This window comes from Aquarana catesbeiana, linkage group LG03 (genome assembly GCF_042186555.1).
Source record: "Aquarana catesbeiana isolate 2022-GZ linkage group LG03, ASM4218655v1, whole genome shotgun sequence".
Classification (NCBI taxonomy): Eukaryota; Metazoa; Chordata; class Amphibia; order Anura; family Ranidae; genus Aquarana; species Aquarana catesbeiana.
The window spans coordinates 119,563,476-119,584,434 of NC_133326.1; the positions used below are offsets into that span (position 1 = coordinate 119,563,476).

General features: G+C 41.7%; 1 protein-coding gene across 2 annotated transcripts in view; it reads left to right on the forward strand.

The window, feature by feature from the left end:
- NPTN (neuroplastin) overlaps positions 1-20,959 on the forward strand; it is a 110,954-nt gene that overhangs the window by 32,330 nt on the left and 57,665 nt on the right. The window contains exon 2 of one of the 2 annotated variants that reach the window (XM_073619081.1): positions 15,717-16,064. The exons of the other annotated variant lie outside the window; for it this stretch is intronic. Coding sequence (XP_073475182.1) covers positions 15,717-16,064 — 348 coding nt within the window. The remainder of the gene's footprint in view (positions 1-15,716; positions 16,065-20,959) is intronic. 2 annotated transcript variants of the gene reach the window in all.

A 20,959-nucleotide genomic window follows, 5' to 3' on the forward strand; every position in this document is an offset into this window, starting at 1 on the left:
ACCCCTCACCATCAGTGCAAGCCCCCCTCACAGCCTTACTGTGTCAAACAATGTTTCACCAGTCAGTGTGTGTGCACATCGGGCATCTCCTGCTGTGTCACGGCTCACTGTGAAAAGTTTGGGCGCGCTGTGATAAAAGTCCCGCCCTACTCCTACCTAGACCAGCTTGTGTGATAGACAGAACACTGCCTCTATCACACGAGCTGGTCTAGGAGGAGGGCGGGACTTTTATCACAGCACGCCCAAACTTTTCACAGTGAGCTCCGTGACACAGCAGTCTCCCGCTGTGTTAGAACCGGCCCGCCCTGAGGCCTGGCCTGTCAGGAATCCAGCCCTGGGTCGGGTGGGCCGGATAAATGTCCTCGGCAGGCCACATGTGGCCCGTGGGCCGTAGTTTGAGGACCCCTGGTCTAGGGTGTCTGCTTTTAGAAAATACTATTTTGGCATTTTCATGCAATCTTCAGGGCTAAAATGGTTGTTTAAACGTGTGCAAAAACTGCTTTGTTTTTTAAACTGTAACTGTAGGAGAATGGTGTTCACATGTATTGTAAGCTTGCCAAGTACAGGTATAACTATGAGCAGATGCCTTCACAATCTGCGATCCTAGCTGAAAGCTTTTTTTTTTTTTTTTTTTTTTTTTTAAGGGTAAATGTAAGGTAATGTAAACTAGCTATTTTACCAGCTACATTTCTTCTCTTTAGATCTCCCTCATGCCAACGTATGTTGGTCTCTAAGTCTGGCACTGTTATGTACAGACCCTTGGGCCCATGTAACAGTAGTGATGATGTCAATTGCTGCAACAGAATCACTAGGAGAGTAAAGGAACGACTTGCCTGATTCTATACTGTCTGTTGCTCCTCACTTGCTGGACCTGCAAAGCTTTACTCCAACGCTGCTCCTTGCCAACTAGTGAGAATCTGCAACGTTTTAGAAGGAAAAACATAGAAGTATATGAGGTGAACGGTTTTCGTGATCCTGTTGCAAGTGACACGATTGCTAATGTATCACAGGCTGCACTTTGCTTATTACTTGGCAGTATTCACCCCCAGAGAAGAAGTGAAGGCAATAGAAGCTGGCTGTGTTGCATCATGAAGGGCTTATTTTGAAGAGAAAATTTACATACTTTTTAGTGACTTTAATTTTATTTTAAACTTCAGATTCATCTTAGTTAAGAGGTTGGAGTTTTCATAAATGCTTTCATCTAAATTTAGCATTAACTGCTGAACTTGGGTTTGCTGTGGGGTTGCACTGATACTGTTTTTACCAATGAGTACCCATACTTGTACACAAATACTCACCAATACAGAGTACCAATATCTTTGAGGTGCGATTTGAGCCCATACAAAACGAATAGGCTCAAATCGCACTGCCAAGAATCGCACGCAAAAGGAATCGCACAGCGTTCGCAGTGCGTGCTTTATACCTTATTTCACAGCGCTGCTTGGTGCTCACGTGACTGCCGCACCTCTCCTCCTTCAATCTGACAGCTACAGCGGGAGGGGCAGAAAATCCCCTGCTGACGTCAGTCGGGAGGGTAGGAGGAGAAAGGCGGCTGGTCACGTGAGCACCGAGTGGCGATCTGAAATAAGGTATAGAATGGCATTTTATTTACAAGGGGCGCGCAAACACTGGGAATTGTATGAAAATGTAAAAGTAATTTCTGGAGCAGAAAAGGGTTGGGCACTGTCACGAACTGACAGGGAGTAAGGTATAGAGGAGGACAGAGGAGCGCTGCAGGTGATGAAAGCACGTAAACTGACCACGGTGTCAGGGCTCAGCAGCCATGATTAAACCATAGTCAGTTAACAGGGAGGAGGGCAGAACCAGGCAGGACCAGTGGCCTCCCCAGCACCCCCCTAATTACCTAAGCCCCTCTCTTTCCAGCAATTTCCACGAATGTCTAAGCCATCTGGGACATTACTCCTGATTGGCTGAGACAGCAGTGGCGCCATTGGCTCCCGTGGCTGTCAATCAGTCAGTCATCCAATTGGGGGGAGAGAGGGGGCGGGGCCCTGTGTCTGAATGGACACATGGAGCTGTGACTTGGCTGCAGTGCCCCCATAGGAAGTATAACATGTTTGTTAAAAAAAAAAAAGACAATCACTTTAGTTTTTATTTTAGTTCCACTTCGGGTAGACCTTTTCCCATACTAGGCAAAACAGGCTTGCTTTACAGGAAAAAATATACAGTTCATAGTAGTTTACCGTACTTGCACTTTATTCTTTTTGTGCGTGTTCTGTTTCCATGCGTAATGTGTACACTTCCAGTTGGTGGAGGCAACACTTAAGGGCTGGGTTCTCTCTAATGGCCCGTACAAATGATCTGAAAATCGGACGAAAAATATAATGGGATCGTAATGGGTACAGAGCTTTTGAGAGCCGGTCAAGACAGTTCATCCGATGTTGTTTTATCGGACATGCACGAAAAATGTTTTCGTACGATACCAGATCGTATGATTTTCATTTTAATCAGTACAGTTGTCATCCGAAAATACAATACAAATACACTACAACACATGACATCGCTACTGATTTTTTATATATAATTAATATAATATATTTTATTCAGTCATACATGAATTTTCGTAATTTTAGTAAATTTTTCAGGTTCGATACACGACTAGCATGCAAAAAACGGGCGATCTGTTGTCCGATTTTCAGATAGTGTGTACAGGGCATTGGGCTCCACTGGGGACCAGAGCCCAAGGAAATGACAAGCAAGGAAAAATGCTTGCCTAATAGAGGAAGCAAACTCTCTGATCTATTACCCTGAAGGATGGCTTCGCAGGAGGTGTTTGGAATCAAGGCTGAGGAGCAAGGTCATTGTTTATCAATACACCATTTAAAGAATAATTCCAGGCATAGGCATTTTATACATAATTACATGAGTCCAGCTTGGAGCCATGTAACTTTGTATATGCCATGTCTGGCCGATCTCCCTGGTAGCTGGAAATCGCTGAAGTAGACACCGCTACTCCAGTGATCTCTGCTTCCGGGTCCTGTGCCAATCGGAAAATGCTGTCCATTCATTCAGTAAATACAACTCATTCTCTAAATGACGCTTGTGCTGAGCAGCTGACCTATGTTACAATGCAGGAACAGCAACTGGGAGCTGGAACCAGAAGCAAGTGAAGAACACTCAAGTAGTGGTGTCTACTCTACGAACAGACAGCAGCACCAGGGGCACATCACACTGATCTGATGCCCCTAGTGTTTTTTTTTGTTTTTTTTTTTTTACTTTAAATTAACAGCACACATGTAAGCATTGCCATATTATAAAAGTACCTCTTTCTTGCCTGGAGTGAAAAAACTGCTACTCCCCTTCAAGGCAGCCAAGATTACATTGTTACTACAGAGTATTTACACGAAACAGAACATTCAAGTGACCAAAATTGCTGCCCAGTATACATAGATTATTTTATACAGTGCCTAACTACAGTGTTTAATTCATTACACATATTGATAACTGTTTAATTTCATCTTTCACGCGAATATATAAATGGAATAAGAATAGCATGTCTCCTTTAACACGGTTTAAAATGAGTGGATTTTTTCCATTTGTTTTGCAATCTATATATTTATAGCATGTGACCTTGTGCAAGCACACACATAGCCTGTTTTACAAGATTTAAGAAGTTTGCATTTCATATGCAATTAGCATCAAGCTTTGAATATTCACTGCACTGTTTATGTAGAGCAGGTAAAAATATAACAAATGTTGCCTTGGATTTTCAGATTAATTTTCATAAGCACATATTAGAAAAGCACCCCAACCCCCATCTCTTATCTCAAGGACAATCAAGGTGCCAGCTTTTGTGTTCACTTGGCAAGGATTCAGAGGTTGGAAAGTGAAACACACGGGGTATTATCCATCGTCCAGCTGGCTGCCAGAAATCCATGATCTTTTATTAACTTTTTGAGCGCTTAGAAAGAGCACGGCTTTGACTCTGAGCCGTGGTAAGAGAATCAAGTCGTTTAAGCCATCTGACCTGAACTTATATTTAGCAGTGCAGTCTGTAGACGTACCAAACCTCAGCGTTTCAAATCTCAGATGGTCAAGTTTTGGGTTTAAAGCAAAAACGTGAATATTGTTTTTTAGTTTATTTTGTAAATAAAAGTAGCTCAATTAAATAAGTAGGATAAAGAGTGAAGGCCTCTTGATCTAAAGGGCTCAAACCATAGGGAGCACCAGCCCGATGTATAGTTAAAAAGCAGAAAAAATATGTGGGAAATGGGCTTTTTAAAAGGTGGTTCCCATAGGTATTTGAACATATATTGCATGAGTACATATACATTTCTTTGACAATAAAAACACTATTTCTGTATGCAAAATACCATTTAAAAAAATAAGGGAAACTATACGCCTATATACATAAACACATATACGTGCATCAAACATGATGTAAAACGGAAATTTTTTATGTACTCGTGATATATTTTCAAATGCCTATGGGGACAATTTTTTTTAAAGCCCATTTCTCACAATATATTTTCCTTTTTTTTTTTTTTTTTTAGCTCATATAAATCTAATTACTAAACCTAGTGCAAAAATCCAGTTGACAGCTTAAGGGCACTTTCACACTGAGGCGTGGGGGCTTCTGCGGTAAAGTGCTGCCGGACAAAAAGTCTGCGGTAAAGTGCTGCTGGACAATTGTGAATTGTCCGACGGATTTGTTCCGTCGGACCTTTGCTGTCAAAGTCCGGTCGTGTGTACATGGCATAAAAGTTGTTGTAAAGGTATTTTTTTTCCCCTTATTGCTTTCTTTGCATTAAAGGAGAAGTCCAGCCTGAGCTTGTTTTGGCTGGGCTTCTCCTAAGGGTCAAGCTGAAGTCCGCTCTCTGCTGACGTCACCAATATCAGTCCAGGCACCACGTCATCATGACTCTGGGAGTCTGGATCCGCCAGGTGCCTGCACTGATAGCCGCTCCCTGCCCCTCCACAGCTCAGTGCTCCAGTGAGCGTGGAGGAGGAGAGCTGCTGATTGAGAGGCAGCAGCTCTCCGCTCGGGGAGCCGAGATAACTGAGCCATCGGCAATGTTCGATGGCTCGGTTCTCAGTGCAGAGACGGCGGGGGACAGATGCAGCATCGTACCGATGCTGCATCCACCTAGGTAAGTATAAAACAGCAGTAACCCCCAAACCCATACTTCTCTTTTAGGTAAAAAATCTTCTGTATGCAGACCCACACCCCCACACCTTTATACTTAACCTGAGCGCAATCTCGATCCAGTACTGTGCCCGAGAGCAACGGCTCTCTCCCCTCTCTGGACATGGAGGCAGCAGCGGGAGTCATTTGCTGCTGCTCCATCAGTAACAGCCATAGAGCAGGGGGAGGGGCCTAGTCCCACTCTGCGTGTCCATGGTTTAAAGCGGGGATCTCCAAACTTCAACCCTCCAGCTGTTACAGAACTACACGTCCCATGATACAGTGTAAAACTCTGACATTCACAGACATGACTAGGCATGATGGGAATTTTAGTTTCTGAACTGGAGGGCCATTGTTTGGAGACCCCCGGTTTAAAAGATCGAACCCATGTGAGTGCCTGCATAGTAGACGGCTTCTTATGGGGGCACTCAGCAGAGGTATGGTGCCTGGAGCACCAGCGGTGGACCCAAGAAGAGTAGGCTCGGGCTGCTCGGTGTAAAACCAAGTATGACATATTTGTTTAAAAAAATGTTTGCTATTACAAATCTCTTGAGAGTTATGTAGACTGTAAAAATGTAGGTTATGATTGTTTACAAATAAACGTATCCAGTCTAACCTTGCACTAATAAGACCACCCCTTTTATATCTGTAGAACCAAGACATTCCGTTCCCCGCCCCCTCACCCATGTTCCTGTCTTTCCTCCCGCCCCCTTCCTTAATCCTTTTTCTTCTTGCTATCGCCAATACTTTTTCTTTTTTCCATGATGGCTCTTAAGCCTAGTACACAGCATCCGTTTTGGAAACTTGGGTCAGAGCCGCTGTACTTACAGTCCGATGTTGTGTTTGGTCAGAGGGACATGGGACACAAGGGAAATCGCAACAATCAGAGGTTATGAATTCTCATGAGAGGAAGCTCCGATACTAAGTAGGAGCATATTCAATTAAGATTTTGCATCCCTGTCATTCTCATGATCTTGCCAGAAGGCCAGTGGAGTCGCACTCACCAAAAAAGTTTTTCCTTTTTCTTTAAAGCTAAGCGTAGTTTTAATTTTCTTTTTCATCCCTTGGGGGACTCAGAACAGAAAAATTGTAAGCCACCCCCTCAAACCAGCATGCCTCCATTTTTTGCTAGTGTACTAGGAGGTTGGAAGGGTTAAGGCTTGACAGACTGAGCTCTGATTTGACCAGCTGGGTAAGAGGTGCATGTGTTAATTTCTACCACCCAATGTGGAGACTTGCACGTAAAGCATCATGTGGACCTCCCAGTCTCTGGTCTATTTCCACTGCCTGCCTACAGTGACTTGATCACCTCCAGTCACCTAAAACCCTTTACAATACCAGCTGCCTTGGTTTTTGAGTACCTGAGGCCTGCTTCATATTGGGCCTAATTGTATTATTGCTGGAAAAAAAACTCAACATGTCTTCACTAAGACATAGAGGACAGTGTCACTTCCACATTTGACCTCAGCCTGTACTCCCCTAGTAAATTTAATAATATAAAAGAAAAATGCAGCGCATAATTGTCCATAAAGGAAGGGGAAAAAAAGTCCAATCCTGGAAAGCAACCGATAGGTGAGTGATCCTTGACTTATAGGTAATAGTCTTCCACCAACACCACAGTATGTTAAGCCTCTTACCCTTAAGAATGGACCACTAGATTATAGGTGGTCATTAACGCCCAAACACCAATCTCCTCGGAGTCTTAGCGAACATGGACTGCTCCAGCATGAATCCAGGCATCTCTCCTCATGTTAAAAGGTATGAGAACAAATACTACTTCATGGTGTAGTTTTTTGAACCACTTACAATTTATTATAACCACATAGATATACTAACACAGTAGATGATAAAAATGACCATGTCATGTAACACACTTCTGGTGGTTTCAAACCAGCAAGATGGCCGTGGTCCACATGCACAGTGACGCCACACGTCCAGATTGGTGTTTGGCCGTTAATGACCACCTATAATCTAGCGGTCCATTCTTAAGGGTAAGAGGCTTGACATACTGTGGTGTTGGTGGAAGACTATTACTCGCCTATAAGTCAAGGATCAATTATCTATCTGGTGCTTTCCAGGATTGATGGACTATTTCTGTTTATAGCCTGCATTTTTCTTTTATATACTTGTAGATTGTTGCCCGCAATATATGCTAGCTGCTGTCTGCCTATTTTAACCTATTTTAAGCGCAGTAATTTTCTATTTTTTTTTAATTTTTAATAAGAATGAACACCTGTACAAATAGTGAAATATATATTAGGAATGCTTTCAGAAATGGAAGTGTTAATATTTTATTTTTATTATTTAAGACAATAGAAAGTAAATGAATATAAGAGAAATCCAAATCAATATTTGGTGTGACCACCCTTTGCCTTCAAAACAGCATCAATTCTTCTAGGCACACTTGCACACCGTTTTTGAAAGAACTCAGCAGGTAGGATTTTCCAAACATCTTGGAGAACGAACCATAGATCTTCTGTGGAAGTAGGCCGCCTCAAATCCTTCTATCTCTTCATGCAATCCCAGACAGACTCGCTGTTGATCAGGGCTCTGTGGGGGCCAAACCATCACTTCCAGGACTCCTTTACACTGAAAATAGTTCTATATGACATTGGCTGTATGTTTGGGGTCATTGTCCTGCTGCTAGATGAATTTGGGGCCAATCACACGCCTCTCTGATGGTTTGACTTGATGGTTAAGTATCTGTATTTCTCAGCATTGAGAACACCATTGATCCTGACCAAATCACCAACTCCATATGTAGAAATGCAGTCCCAAACCTACAAGGAACCTCCACCATGCTTCACTTGGCTACAGACATTCATTATTGTACCGCCCTCCAGCCCTTCGCAAAAAAACTGACTTTTGCTATAGCCAAATATGTCAACTTTTGACCCATCAGTCCAGAGCACCTGCTGCCATTTTTCTGCACCCCAGTTCCTATGTTTTTGTGTATTGGAATTGGAAGCAAGGCTAAGGAGCTCAACATTATGCTGGTTGCAGCCAAGCCATTCCACCTAAGCGGCTTGTTGAGACTGTAGCTGACACAGTGGCTGTATTACTTCTAGCACAGAGCTGATAGCCGGATTCTCAAGCCCATCCTAGAGGGGGTGAGATGTATCCATTACTGTATGGACATTTGGCTCATTGAGGTGCTATACACCTGATAAATCACATCAGTTGGAGAACTGCGTTTATTCAAGCTACACCTATAGGCTCCTTTTACACATTGAGTGTCTATCGTTCACTATATTAAGCCAGTGTCCTCCTTCGTATTCATCCAGCAATTTTGTTGTTTGGATACCTTCTGTTTGGTATGTATATATTTCACTCCTTCTTATGGGCTGAAGTCGTTATGGCAGAACTCTGCTCATTATTCAGTCCCTGTCGCACATTTTGTGGACTAAAGTGATATATATATATATATATATATATATATATATATCTCTAAATATAAAATAATAAATAAATATACACATATACACAGTTCCATATATATATATTTGGACACAGACACAATTTTCATACTTTTGGCTCTGTATGCCACCAGATTAAAATTAAAACGAAACAATCCAAATGAGTTTGAAGTGCAGACTTTCAGCTTTAATTCAAGGGGCTGAACATATCAAGTACAAATTTTAGGAACGGCAACCATTTTTATACACAGTTTCAGGGGCTCAAATTTAACCCTAAATAAAATGTTAATTTTTAATATTTTGTGAATCCTTTACTGGCAATGACTGCCTGAAGTCTAGAACCCATGGACATTACCAAAGACTGGGTTTCCTCCTTTCTGATGCTTTGCCAGGCTCTAACTGCAGCTGTCTTCAGTTGTTTGTGGGTCTTTATGCCTTTTTAGTTTTGTCTTCAGCAAGTGAAATGCATGCTCAATTGGATTGCGTTTAGGCGATTGACTCGGCTATTGCAGAATACTCCACTTCTTGTCCTTCAAAAGCTCCTGGGTTGCTTTTGCAGTGTGTTTTGGATCATTGTCCATCTGTACTGTGAAGCGCTGTCCAATCAACTTTGCTGCATTTGGCTGAATCTGGGCTGACAGTATATCTCTAAACACTGCAGAATTCATCCACCTGCTTCGGTCTTCTCTTCGGCTTTTTTGGATTTTTTGTGGCAAAGTCTAATCTGGCTTTTCTATTCTTCAGGCTTATGAATGGTTTGCACATTGTGGTGAACCCTCTGTATTTGCTCTTGTGAAGTCTTCTCTTGATTGTAATCTTTGAAAATGATACGCCCACCTCCTGGAGCGTGTCCTTCACTTGTCTGGATGTTGTGAATGGATTTTTCTTTACCATAGAGAGGATCCTGTGATCATCCACCACTGTTGTCTTCCGTGGACGGCCAGGCTTTTTTATGTTGCTGAGCTCACCAGTGCGTTCGTCTTTCCTCAGAATGTACCAAACTGTTGATTTGGCCACTCCTAATGTTGCTGCTATCTCTCTTATGGATTTGTTTAATTTGTGAAGCCTTACAATGGCCTGTTTCACTTGCATGGACAGCTCCTTTGAACCCATGATGTAGGTTCTCAGCAATAGATTCCAAATGCAAAAAAAAAAAATCAACTCCAGACCTTTTACCTGCTTAATTAAGAAATAACAGAGTAGCCCACACCTGGCCATGAAACTGCTTTTGATTCATTTGTCCAATTACTTTTGGTCCTTTGAAAGGGAGGGGGGTGTCTATTCTTAAGAGCTGTAATTCCTAAACCCTTCCTTCGATTTGGATGTACATACACTCAAATTCAACCTGAGCGTGTGCACTTTCAGCCCATATCCATTATATAACTATAGCTTGAATATGTTTTGGTAAATACCTGAAAAAACTAAAATCTGTGTGTGTGTATTGTGATTATGTGTGTGTGTGTGTGGGGGCAGCACAGTGGTGTAGTGGGTAGCACTCTCGCCTAGCAGTAGGAAGGGTCACTGGTTCGAATCCCAACCACGGCACTACCTGCCTGGAGTTTGCATGTTCTCCCTGTGCCTGCGTGGGTTTCCTCCGGGTACTCCGGCTTCCTCCCACACTCCAAAGACATGCTGGTAGGTTAATTGGATCCTGTCTAAATTGTCCCTAGTATGTATGAATGTGAGTTAGGGACCTTAGATTGTAAGCTCCTTGAGGGTAGGGGCTGATGTGAATGTACAATGTATATGTAAAGCGCTGCGTAAATTGACGGCGCTATATAAGTACCTGAAATACAATAATAAATAATGTGTGTGTGTATCTATATACCTATATCTAGTATGTATTTTATTTGGACTGTTTTATGTATTTTAGGCAGGGCTTTTTTTCAGCTGGAACTTGGTGGTACTCAGTTCCACCACCTCTGGCTCAGACCCTCCGCTCCATGCTCACCACTTGTATTGTAAACACAGAAGTTCAGCTTCTGTGTTTACAAGTGACCGCTTGTCTCCCAATGGCTCCCACAAATCTGATCTCCTGAGTGGCTCCCACTGGGTGCAGGATGGGGACAAGGGAGATGCAGGTGCCTGGGGTGCAGTGCAGATGCCAACACCCCAGCTGAATACAGCAACAAAAGTAAGACATGTGGAAGGTGGTGGAGCTTTTAAGGAGGGAGGAGAAGATGGGGCGGAGGCAGTGGGGGGGATTGCATGCCGAGGTCAGAGCTGAAGAGGAGTGAAAGTAAGATGTGGATGAGCATGCAGAGGTAAGCAGTTGTGGAAGAAAACTGAACTCTGCACTTTGTGTGTAGGGCTCCCCTGAACTCTGCACTCTGTGTAACCCCCCAGAACTCTGCACAAGGTGTAAGTGGATGGGGGGGGTTTGGGGGGGTCGTGGTTGAGTTCCTGCACCTATTTTCGGAGAAAAAAAGCCCCGATTTTAGGTATATTTAAAGCGCCATCAATTTACGCGGCGCTTTGCACATATATTGTACATTCACATCAGCCTCTACGTGCATGTCCCCATTTATCCAGCTCATCAATGCTTCCTTCGCTTTGTTGTGGGCCCCCAAGCCCGTACAACTTGTAGCTTGTTTGGCCATATTTTGCTTGGTGTGAGGAAATAAGGTTTCATCCCAGGAAATACTTTGAGACATATCCTTTAATTTTTAAAGGGGGGGGGGCAGGGGTTACTTGGTTATGACAGGTTTATGCTCCCACTTCCGCTTGGATCACCTACCCCTCCCTCTCCCACAACCTTCTGTGGCATGTCACATACCTCAGAAGCCTGCCAGACCATTCATAAGGGGCAGTTCGACTCATCCATGCACAGTAGGCAGACAGCTTTGATGCCGCAAGCAATCACAGCCTACTGCCCAGTTTTTTTCAGCTGCCCCTGAACTCTTCTCTGTTATCTTATCAGTACATGTACACAGGGTCGTTCATAGTCATTTCTAGGCAGTTGATTTCAGAAGCATTTTTTGCAAAAAAAATGCGTTCAGGACGGATATTCAGAGGCATTTGAAACGGCAAATGCCTGTAACAGTTTGTAAGTGCACGTTCAGCCACGTTTCGTTTAGACGTTTTTAATGGAGATACATTTTTGACTATTTGGGAGAAAAAAAATAACTAAACGCAAACTTGGCAAAACGGACGTTTTTAAAGGTCGGTTACTATCTGTCAAGTTAAATCATTCAGGAAAGGTCTCTGTTGCTCCTTCGTCCAGAGTATAGGCACTCTAATACAGGAGATGTTACTTAATAAAAACGAATGCAGCCACTACAAGAAATAGCAAGCTACAATATTTTTACATTTTTGGTTTTGGGCTTAGTTCTGACTGCACATGGAGTGTATTCTTTCCCGCACATTTGTGAGGGATGTCTGCTGTCCCCCTCTGTGAATAATCACTGATTTTCTCTTCAGGCCCCCAAACTGCACATGTAGCAGTGCTTTAGGGAAATGGTTGGCCTGAATAGAAGCGCTGCAGTATGGCGTAACAGGAGAAAACACTGCATCTTCTCCCCGATGAGGCAGAATGTGGGAAGGTAGCGTCTTTCTGTGTGTACAAATAACTGTAAATACTGTCAAACGAGGCCATAGCCATAAGTGTTGCTTTCCTTTTGAAAAAAAAAAGATTCTTTGGTTTGCAGTAATAAAAAAAAAAAATGGAAAAATAGGACACCTTGAGCAATACTTAAGATGGTTGCTATGGAAACATTGGGTTTTGACAAGCTAATAATCTTTTAAGCAGCCCACAGATACATTCTAAAAATATCATGGCAATGTGAAGTAAACAGGTAGTGTGTGTTGGAATGTTGGCTATTACTATGTTTGTTTTTTTGTTTTTTTTTTACATGCTCTAGCCTGGGAACAAGGTTACAAAGCCAGTGGGGGCTTAGCTGGCATTTCCATAGTTAAACATATCGGGTTGCTATTGGCAGCATAAGAGGTGGCACACCTAATTTACAGTTTCTTTTCAAAATTACACTTGGCACTTTACTCTTTTTGTAAAATGTTTGCTTATGTTTGTGTTGTGCAGTTTCAACATAATTGTTGTTTGTGTGTGTGTGTCAGGGCTGTTCTTTGCTAAATAAGTGTTGTGCATGATCACTCTTTCTATGCCAGCCCTTCATTAGCAGATTACAGCTCAGCAATCAAGGCATCAGTGGGGTTGTGCCTGCATGCGCATCTAATCTACAGAAGGTGGTAGCAGGCAGCTGCAGAGGATGCTGCAATGCAGGACGGAGGATCCAGGGATGGGAAGTCCTGGTGGGGGATTTAGTATAGGTATCAGTGCTAGAGAGAAATAGCACAGGCTGCTGTAGATGTGTTACTATTCAATACAGGAAAAGAATACATAACTGTAGGTTAGATTTATGCTACTTGTCATAATTTTATTATTGTGTATGTATTAGATGCTTCCCATGTTACATTAGTTTTAGGATGATCATCTTTGACATTGTACATTAATACAGTTACTTATTTGACTATCCATGCTTATGGCAAATACACTTCTATTCCTGATAGTCTGCATTTGTTAATGCTCAATAGGCTTTTTGTGTTTCCAATGCGACATTAATCTGAGTGCACAGAGAAGTATTCTCAGCCTAAGTTCTGTCCATATATATTGTAATATACATTTTCCTTTCACAACCAAATGTTCAAGTTAAGTTGCTATATTTAATCATTATCTTTTTCATTGCAATCACATTTTGAAGGATATCGGAAATTGTTTTTATAGTCACTTTTGACAGATGCCAAACTAAACATCCCACTTAAAGCGTTCATTGCTTTTACTTTGGCTGTATGCCTAAGGATTCGGGGTAAAATAGACACACTTCATCAGATCGGATACCTTCCAGGTGGTACAATGACAGACCTTTCAACTCACACCATGCCTTTTTACTTAACAATACAGGGTAACTCAACTTTTGTGGGACAAAGTTGCATAAAAAAATTAGCTCATACAATTCCGACACAAGCCATATTGTAATTGAATGTTTTTAAAAATTACTTTTTCCTTTTTTCAATCTGCAGCTCTGTAATTTTCTGTAAAACGCAAGGCTTCCCGAAGGTTTTCTGTACACCGATGGTACAGAACACCCCCCAGAAATGTAATTCCCGGCTTGTGTGATTGGCTTACTGATTTTCCCAGAAGTCTGATTTTGGGCATCCCCTGCAACAAAAATGTAATACTCCCAAAGGGAAATCCCGTATAAAGGGATCCAGACCCTGCCCTCTTAAATCATTAGAACCCTGCAATTGCAGCAGCTGATTTGAGAATAATAATATCAGTCTCATTAGATTTATTTTGCACATGGACACAGACAGCTATTTCTTCAGCACAACAAAAGGTAGGAATCTGCAACAAAGTTTGTTAGAATCCCTGCAATGTACATAGATCACCCAGAGGCGATTGTTTTTTTTTTTTTTTCTCAACAAAAGTGGAGTTATGTTTTAATGAGTGTATAATGAGGACTTAAATATGGATTTGACATGTGCAGGCCCAGGGATGGTTATCTGATAATCTGAAGCTAGTGTAGAACCACAACAGTCTGAAATGTTTGAGATCCCATCCTACAGGCTTAGTCCAGGTCAGGGTACTACTAAACTGAAGCTGTGATCTGGATTATTGCCTCACCAGAGCCTGTACCCTTTAAAACACATTGCTGCCCTTGAATTTTCCCTTCTAAGATTGTAATGTAGTTCCAGATTTTGCTAGCAACAGTGCTATCCATCATTGGAGAATTTTATTGGAAGAAACTTCATGGGCAGAGAGTGTAATCCCTACATATTACTGCACAGATGAATCCTAAATCAGTGGATGAGGGACATTTTTTTTTTTTTCTCCTCAGGTTTTTTTTGATGGCCATATACTGAGATTTTCTGAAGTGATGAGACAGATTCATGTGTCGTGCCCAACAGTTGGGTAATACGTGCTTTCATAGTGTCTTATCACAGTAAACTTTCTTTGCATTATAATTTTCCAGTATGCAGGACCTAGTAATTTATCCCAACAGTCTGTTGAGGAAAAACAGCACTTAGAAATAGCATTCCCTGACTGCAGTGGACTAGACAGTTGCCATATAAACTTTAGTTGTAGTTGACATGCCACAATTTCAGTGTGGAAGGTTTACTGCCTATGTAAGTTTTTGTTTCTTTAATGTGACTGTAGGACAAATCATGTGTGAAGTCTGATTTGCTAGTCCTTCCATTTTCTTCAGAGAGCACCATCAACATTTAACATTAGAGAAATAGGCAAAGTCTCACACTGGTTGTCTATTAAATCAACACCTAAATCTATGAGCCTTAAAACCAGAGAATAAACAGATATTCCACCCAATACAGTGATCATTTCACATACGATCAAGAAAGTGGCTGCATAGTGTGCAAAACACTCACTAAATTGGGTGAGGTATCTGTCTTTTGGTTTTATGGGTCATGAATTTAAATGGAATGTCAACCTATATAGCACGTCCCAAAGGATACCTTTTTAATATTGCTTTGTAACACTATGATGGCTATTTTTAATGAAAACTATTAAAATACTTGCTGGAGCTCCATCTGAGAATTCCAGTGCATGTGCAGTAAAGGGAATACCTGAGGAAACCAGCACTTTTGGATAATGACACTTCCTAGTCTCAAACACATTTGTGCTGGTGGTGGTGGGGGGGGAGCATGTAAATGTCAGGATCACGAGGTAATGATTATTACAAAAGCCTAATTTGAAAGCACTACTAAAAGAACATGTTTGTGTACACTAATTACGGTAACCTTACAAGAGTTTTTATTTTTGCCTGTTAATTACCATTTTTTAATGTGAAAAAACCAAAGCTTTGACTATTGCTCTAATGGTAAGAAAATGTAGATATATAGTTTTTATAGATCATGGTTTTTGTTAAGAGTGTAAATATAAATATGATGGGTGTGAAGGATAATGTGATACAATGAAAGTGTTTCCCTTTTTTCTTTTTTCTTTTTTTTTTTGTAGACCATCCGTGCTGAAAAATTGTAAATAGCTTAGACAAAATTGTCTCTTCTTTTTAATCTTTTCTGTTATCTGCATTCTTATTTGCTTTTCTTTTTCTTTCTGCACCTTGTCCTTTTCTTCCCACTGGTCTATCACTGCCTCTCCGCTAACCCCTCTATAACCATAGCTGGGTTTGTCAAGTCGCCTATGTCAGAAACTAAACTAACAGGGGATGCCTTTGAACTTTACTGTGATGTGGCGGGGATCCCCACACCGGAGATCCAATGGTGGTATGCTGAAGTCAACCGGGTTGAGTCTTTCAAACAGCTATGGGACGGTGCACGGAAGCGCCGGGTCTTTATAAATACAGCCTATGGCACAAATGGGGTGAGTGTGCTGAGAATAACACGTCTGACACTGGAAGATTCTGGCACTTATGAGTGCCGGGCAAGCAACGACGTTCGACGGAATGACTTGAGACAAAACCCATCCATAACTTGGATCCGAGCCCAGGCCACCGTAAGCGTCTTGCAGAGTGAGTCCACCCTTCTCCCGTATCGTAGTGGATTTTTAGTAGCTAGATGAGATCTAGTAAATCTGTGTGCCCCGTTTTTCCTCACCAACCCACCACCTGAGATCCTTGATAAACCATCTTGTTGTCTCGTCTTTTTTGACCCTTCGGTTCTTCCACCATACGTAGCCCTAGATGCTTCCTTCAACCACTACTTTCTTGTTTTAGGAATCGGAGAAGTCAAACCTTGATGCCATGGCAAACATGCTCCAATTTTTGTGTATCTGTCTTTTGTAGGTTCCATTCTTCTTTTAGTATGCTTTTTGTAGATTTTTTTTTTTTTTTTTTAATTTATTTTTTTTGTGCATTGTCTTTACATCCTAGATATACCTCATCTTTCTTTTAGCCTGAAGTACAGCTCCTCAAATTTTCCACGTTCCAGTAGCAGTACATCTGTTTTCTGTGTCTCGTGTTTTTGTGAATCAGGAGTATTTACAGCATTTAACTTGCCTTGTTCTGTTGCGTTTTTAATTCTAGTCTTTCTTGGCTATTATTTCAAATCTTGTCAGCTGTGGTTCTGTGTATCTGTAGTCTAGAGGTCAATGAGTTCTGAAAGTGATAACAGCACTTGGGGGACTGTCTTTATCTTTTTTTCTTTTCTCTGGCAATGTAATCCATATCTGTTGATTTACTATTAGTCTGCATTTTCGGACCGTACCGGTTTATCACCATTTCATTTAAAACCTATTCTTGGAAGATATGTCTTATTGTTGCTTTCAGTGTTTTTGAGTGGTGGGATTCTGAGCTCATTGTCCTTTTGCATGTGAAATCTGCAGCAGCTGAAATGGTTTTAAAAGGCAAATGAAGAAATACGATTGGATTTGCCGCCTTGTATTTTACAGGGCAAATCTCCCTGTGTGTAAATTGTTTTAAGGGCCTAACCCCCCCTATAATGCAACAGATTGTATTCCCTTCTCATCTTGAGCTCTGCAGAAAGGTGACTGCTGAACTCTGGAGTACGCTGCAGGAACAAGTGGCCAGAATATTAAGCAGCTTGTTCTGTGATTTGGCAGCTTGTTCTGTGTTTATATCCTGCAGCACTGTATGCCAGACAACCACCAGCACTTCTTGCATGGTTAGAACTGAGGCTCAGGCTTGTGCCCAAAGCTGATCAGCTAAGCACAGCCTTCTGGCTACAAGCCTTGTGTACACATACCAGGATCTTTAAGTATTCCCTTGTAAGGCTGATTTATTCTGTATGCTGTCATCGCTCTACATTCTGGAGCACTACCAATTTACACATAGTAAAGCCAACACAATGATTATTTTGGATATGCAGTTTCCTATGACATTTCTTAATATGAACAAATACGTTAGTTGGTTTACAGTTCAGGAATATGCACAGATATATTAACTCTTATTAAAAAAAAATCTGGCAGCTAAAATTTTCAATAGTGGGTTGGCTTAAAGTAACAGTATGGCCAAACATATGTTAGTCTGTCCCTAGCATTAAAGTGGAACTAAACCCTCATATCCTTTACAGCCAAGAAGGCTGCCATCTGGACCTCTGATTTGAAGTTGCCATGGTGCTGCAGACATGATAACATCAGACAAACCATTTACCACTGATGGGTGCTTAAAATGGTCAACTTGTATTCATGTAAAACCTTTGTTCCAGATGGTAAAAAAATGTTTTTGCTTATAGAGTGTTAACTGGATTTGGGCTTTTAATTGTAAAGTCCATTTAAATCATGGTTGCTCAACCTGTGGCCCTCCAGCTGTTGTGGAACTACAAGTCCCATCAGGCCTCTGCCTTTGGGCATCATGCTTCTAACGTTCAGCTTTGCAATGCCTCATTGGATTTGTAGTTCTGCAACAGCTGGGGGGCTACAGGTTGAGCACCCATGATTTACATCTACTGGTCCATTTGACACTACCCTCTTCAGTTATTTACAATGCTGATGTGCAAGGGTAGCTACATTGTTCCTCAATAGATACAGTGGAGGAGTGAATGCAGCCACCCTTAGACTGACAGTATGTTACTGGCTGATTACCACGCGAAAATGTAGGTTAAAAAAACTTGGAGGGGAGGGGAAAGCTATAACATCCAGTGATTGGTAAGCTCAGAGCATTATACACAAAGCATCTGCAAGGTTAGTGAGCGGCAACATTTTTCAGCAGCTCTGCCCCCCTTAGACAGCACATTTGAAAGCTGGACCACTGCTTTCACACAGAGTATAGTGGTCTGGGTGACCAATAGTCAGAAACTTCTCATGGTCTGTTTTCTGATCAATAGAGAGTATGGGCACTGATGTTTGAAGTATTGTGTAGGGCAAGTCTCGGACCTCTAGGTACCCAAACTGTGTTCATTGTGAAAGCAGCGGTCCAGTCCTCTATTGGCCCTGCCTACGCATGGCTGCTTTTACAGTAGTAAATGCACACATTGGGGAAAAAATTGCCTGACTACATAACCTCTTGGGGAAAAAAGCTTTAATTAGCATTTAACGTTAAAGTAAATATAAATACATCATCAAGTATCTTGTTTTGTGCAAGGTAATAATATTAATAAAGCATAACATTTTTCATTGAATATGTATCCACAGTGCCTTGAAAGTATTCATACCACTTGAAATTTTCCACATTTTGTCATGTTACAACCAAAAACGTAAATTTATTTTATTGGGATTTTATGTGATAGACCAACACAAAGTGGCACATAATTGTGAAATGGAAGAAAAATGATAAATGGTTTTCACATTTTTTTTTTTTTTTACAAATATCTGAAAAGTGTGGCATGCATTTGTATTCAGCCCTCTTTACTCTGATACCCCTAAATAAAATCTAAATGCAAAATGCTATGTGTGGCAGAAAACTAACACTGCACATCGCCCTGAACACACCATTCCCATTGTGAAACATGGTGGTGACAGCAGCATGTTGTGGGGATGCTTTCCTACAGCAGGGACAGGGAAGCTGGTCAGAGTTGATGGGAAGATGGATGGAGCCAAATACAGAACAATCTTAGAAGAAAACGTGTTAGAGTCTGCAAAAGACTTGAGACTGGGGCGGAGGTTCACCTTCCAGCAGGTCAACAACCCTAAACATACAGCCAGAGCTACAATGAAATGGTTTGGATCAAAATATATTCATGTGTTAGAATGGCCCAGTCAAAGTCCAGGCCTAAATCCATTTGAGAATCTGTGGCAAGACTTGAAAATTGCTGTTCGCAGACGTTCTCCATCCAATCTGACAGAGCTCGAGCTATTTAGCAAAGAATATGCACAAATGTCACTCTCCTGGATGTGCAAAGCTGGTAGAGACATCCCCAAAAAGACTTGCAGCTGTAATTGCAGCGAAAGGGGGTTCTACAAAGTATTTACTCAGGGGTGCTGAATACAAATGCACCCTACACTTTTTAGATACTTGTAAAAAAAAATTGAAAACCATTTATCATTTTCCTTCCACTTCACAATTATGGGTGGCACAGTGGTGTAGTGGATAGCACTTTCGCCTAGCAATAAAAATGGTCACTGGTTGGAATCCCAATCACAACACTACCAGCCTGGAGTTTGTATGTTCTCCCTGTTCCTGTGTGGGTTTCCTCCGGGTGCTCCGGTTTCCTCCGGGTGCTCCGGTTTCCTCCCACACTCCAAAGACATGCTGGTAGGTTAATTGGATCCTGTCTAAATTGTCCCTAGTATGTGTATGTATGAATGTGAGTTAGGGACCTTAGAGTGTAAGCTCCTTGAAGGTAGGGACTGATGTGAATGTATATGTAAAGCGCTGCGTAAATTGACGGTGATATACAGTGGCTTGCGAAAGTATTCGGCCCCCTTGAACTTTTCAACCTTTTGCCACATTTCAGGCTTCAAACATAAAGATATAACATTTTTATTCTTTGAAGAATCACCAACAAGTAGGACACAATTGTGAAGTGGAACGAAATCTTTTGGATTTTTGAAACTTTAATAAAAAAATGAAAAGTGGGGCGTGCAAAATTATTCGGCCCCCTTGCATTAATACTTTGTAGAGCCACCTTTTGCTGCGATTACAGCTGCAAGTCGCTTGGGGTATGTCTCTATCAGTTTTGCACGTCGAGAGACTGAAATTCTTGCCCATTCTTCTTTGCAAAACAGCTCGAGCTCAGTGAGGTTGGATGGAGAGCGTTTGTGAACAGCAGTTTTCAGCTCTTTCCACAGATTCTCGATTGGATTCAGGTCTGGACTTTGACTTGGCCATTCTAACACCTGGATACGTTTATTTGTGAACCATTCCTTTGTAGATTTTGCTGTATGTTTGGGATCATTGTCTTGTTGGAAGATAAATCTCCGTCCCAGTTTCAGGTCTTTTGCAGACTCCAACAGGTTTTCATCCAGAATGGTCCTGTATTTGGCTGCATCCACCTTCCCCTCAATTTTAACCATCTTCCCTGTCCCTGCTGAAGAAAAGCAGGCCCAAACTATGATGCTGCCACCACCATGTTTGACAGTGGGGATGGTGTGTTGAGTGTGATGAGCTGTATTGCTTTTATGCCAAACATATCGTTTTGCATTGTGGCCAAAAAGTTCGATTTTGGTTTCATCGGACCAGAGCACCTTCTTCCACATGTTTGGTGTGTCTCCCAGGTGGCTTGTGGCAAACTTTAGACAAGACTTTTTATGGATAGCTTTGAGAAATGGCTTTCTTCTTGCCACTCTTCCATAAAGGCCAGATTTGTGCAGTGTACGACTGATTGTTGTCCTATGGACAAACTCTCCCACCTCAGCTGTAATTCTCTGCAGTTCATCCAGAGTGATCATGGGCCTCTTGGCTGCATCTCTGATCAGTCTTCTCCTTGTCTGAGCTGAAAGTTTAGAGGGACAGCCAGGTCTTGGTAGATTTGCAGTGGTCTGATACTCCTTCCATTTCAAAATAATCGC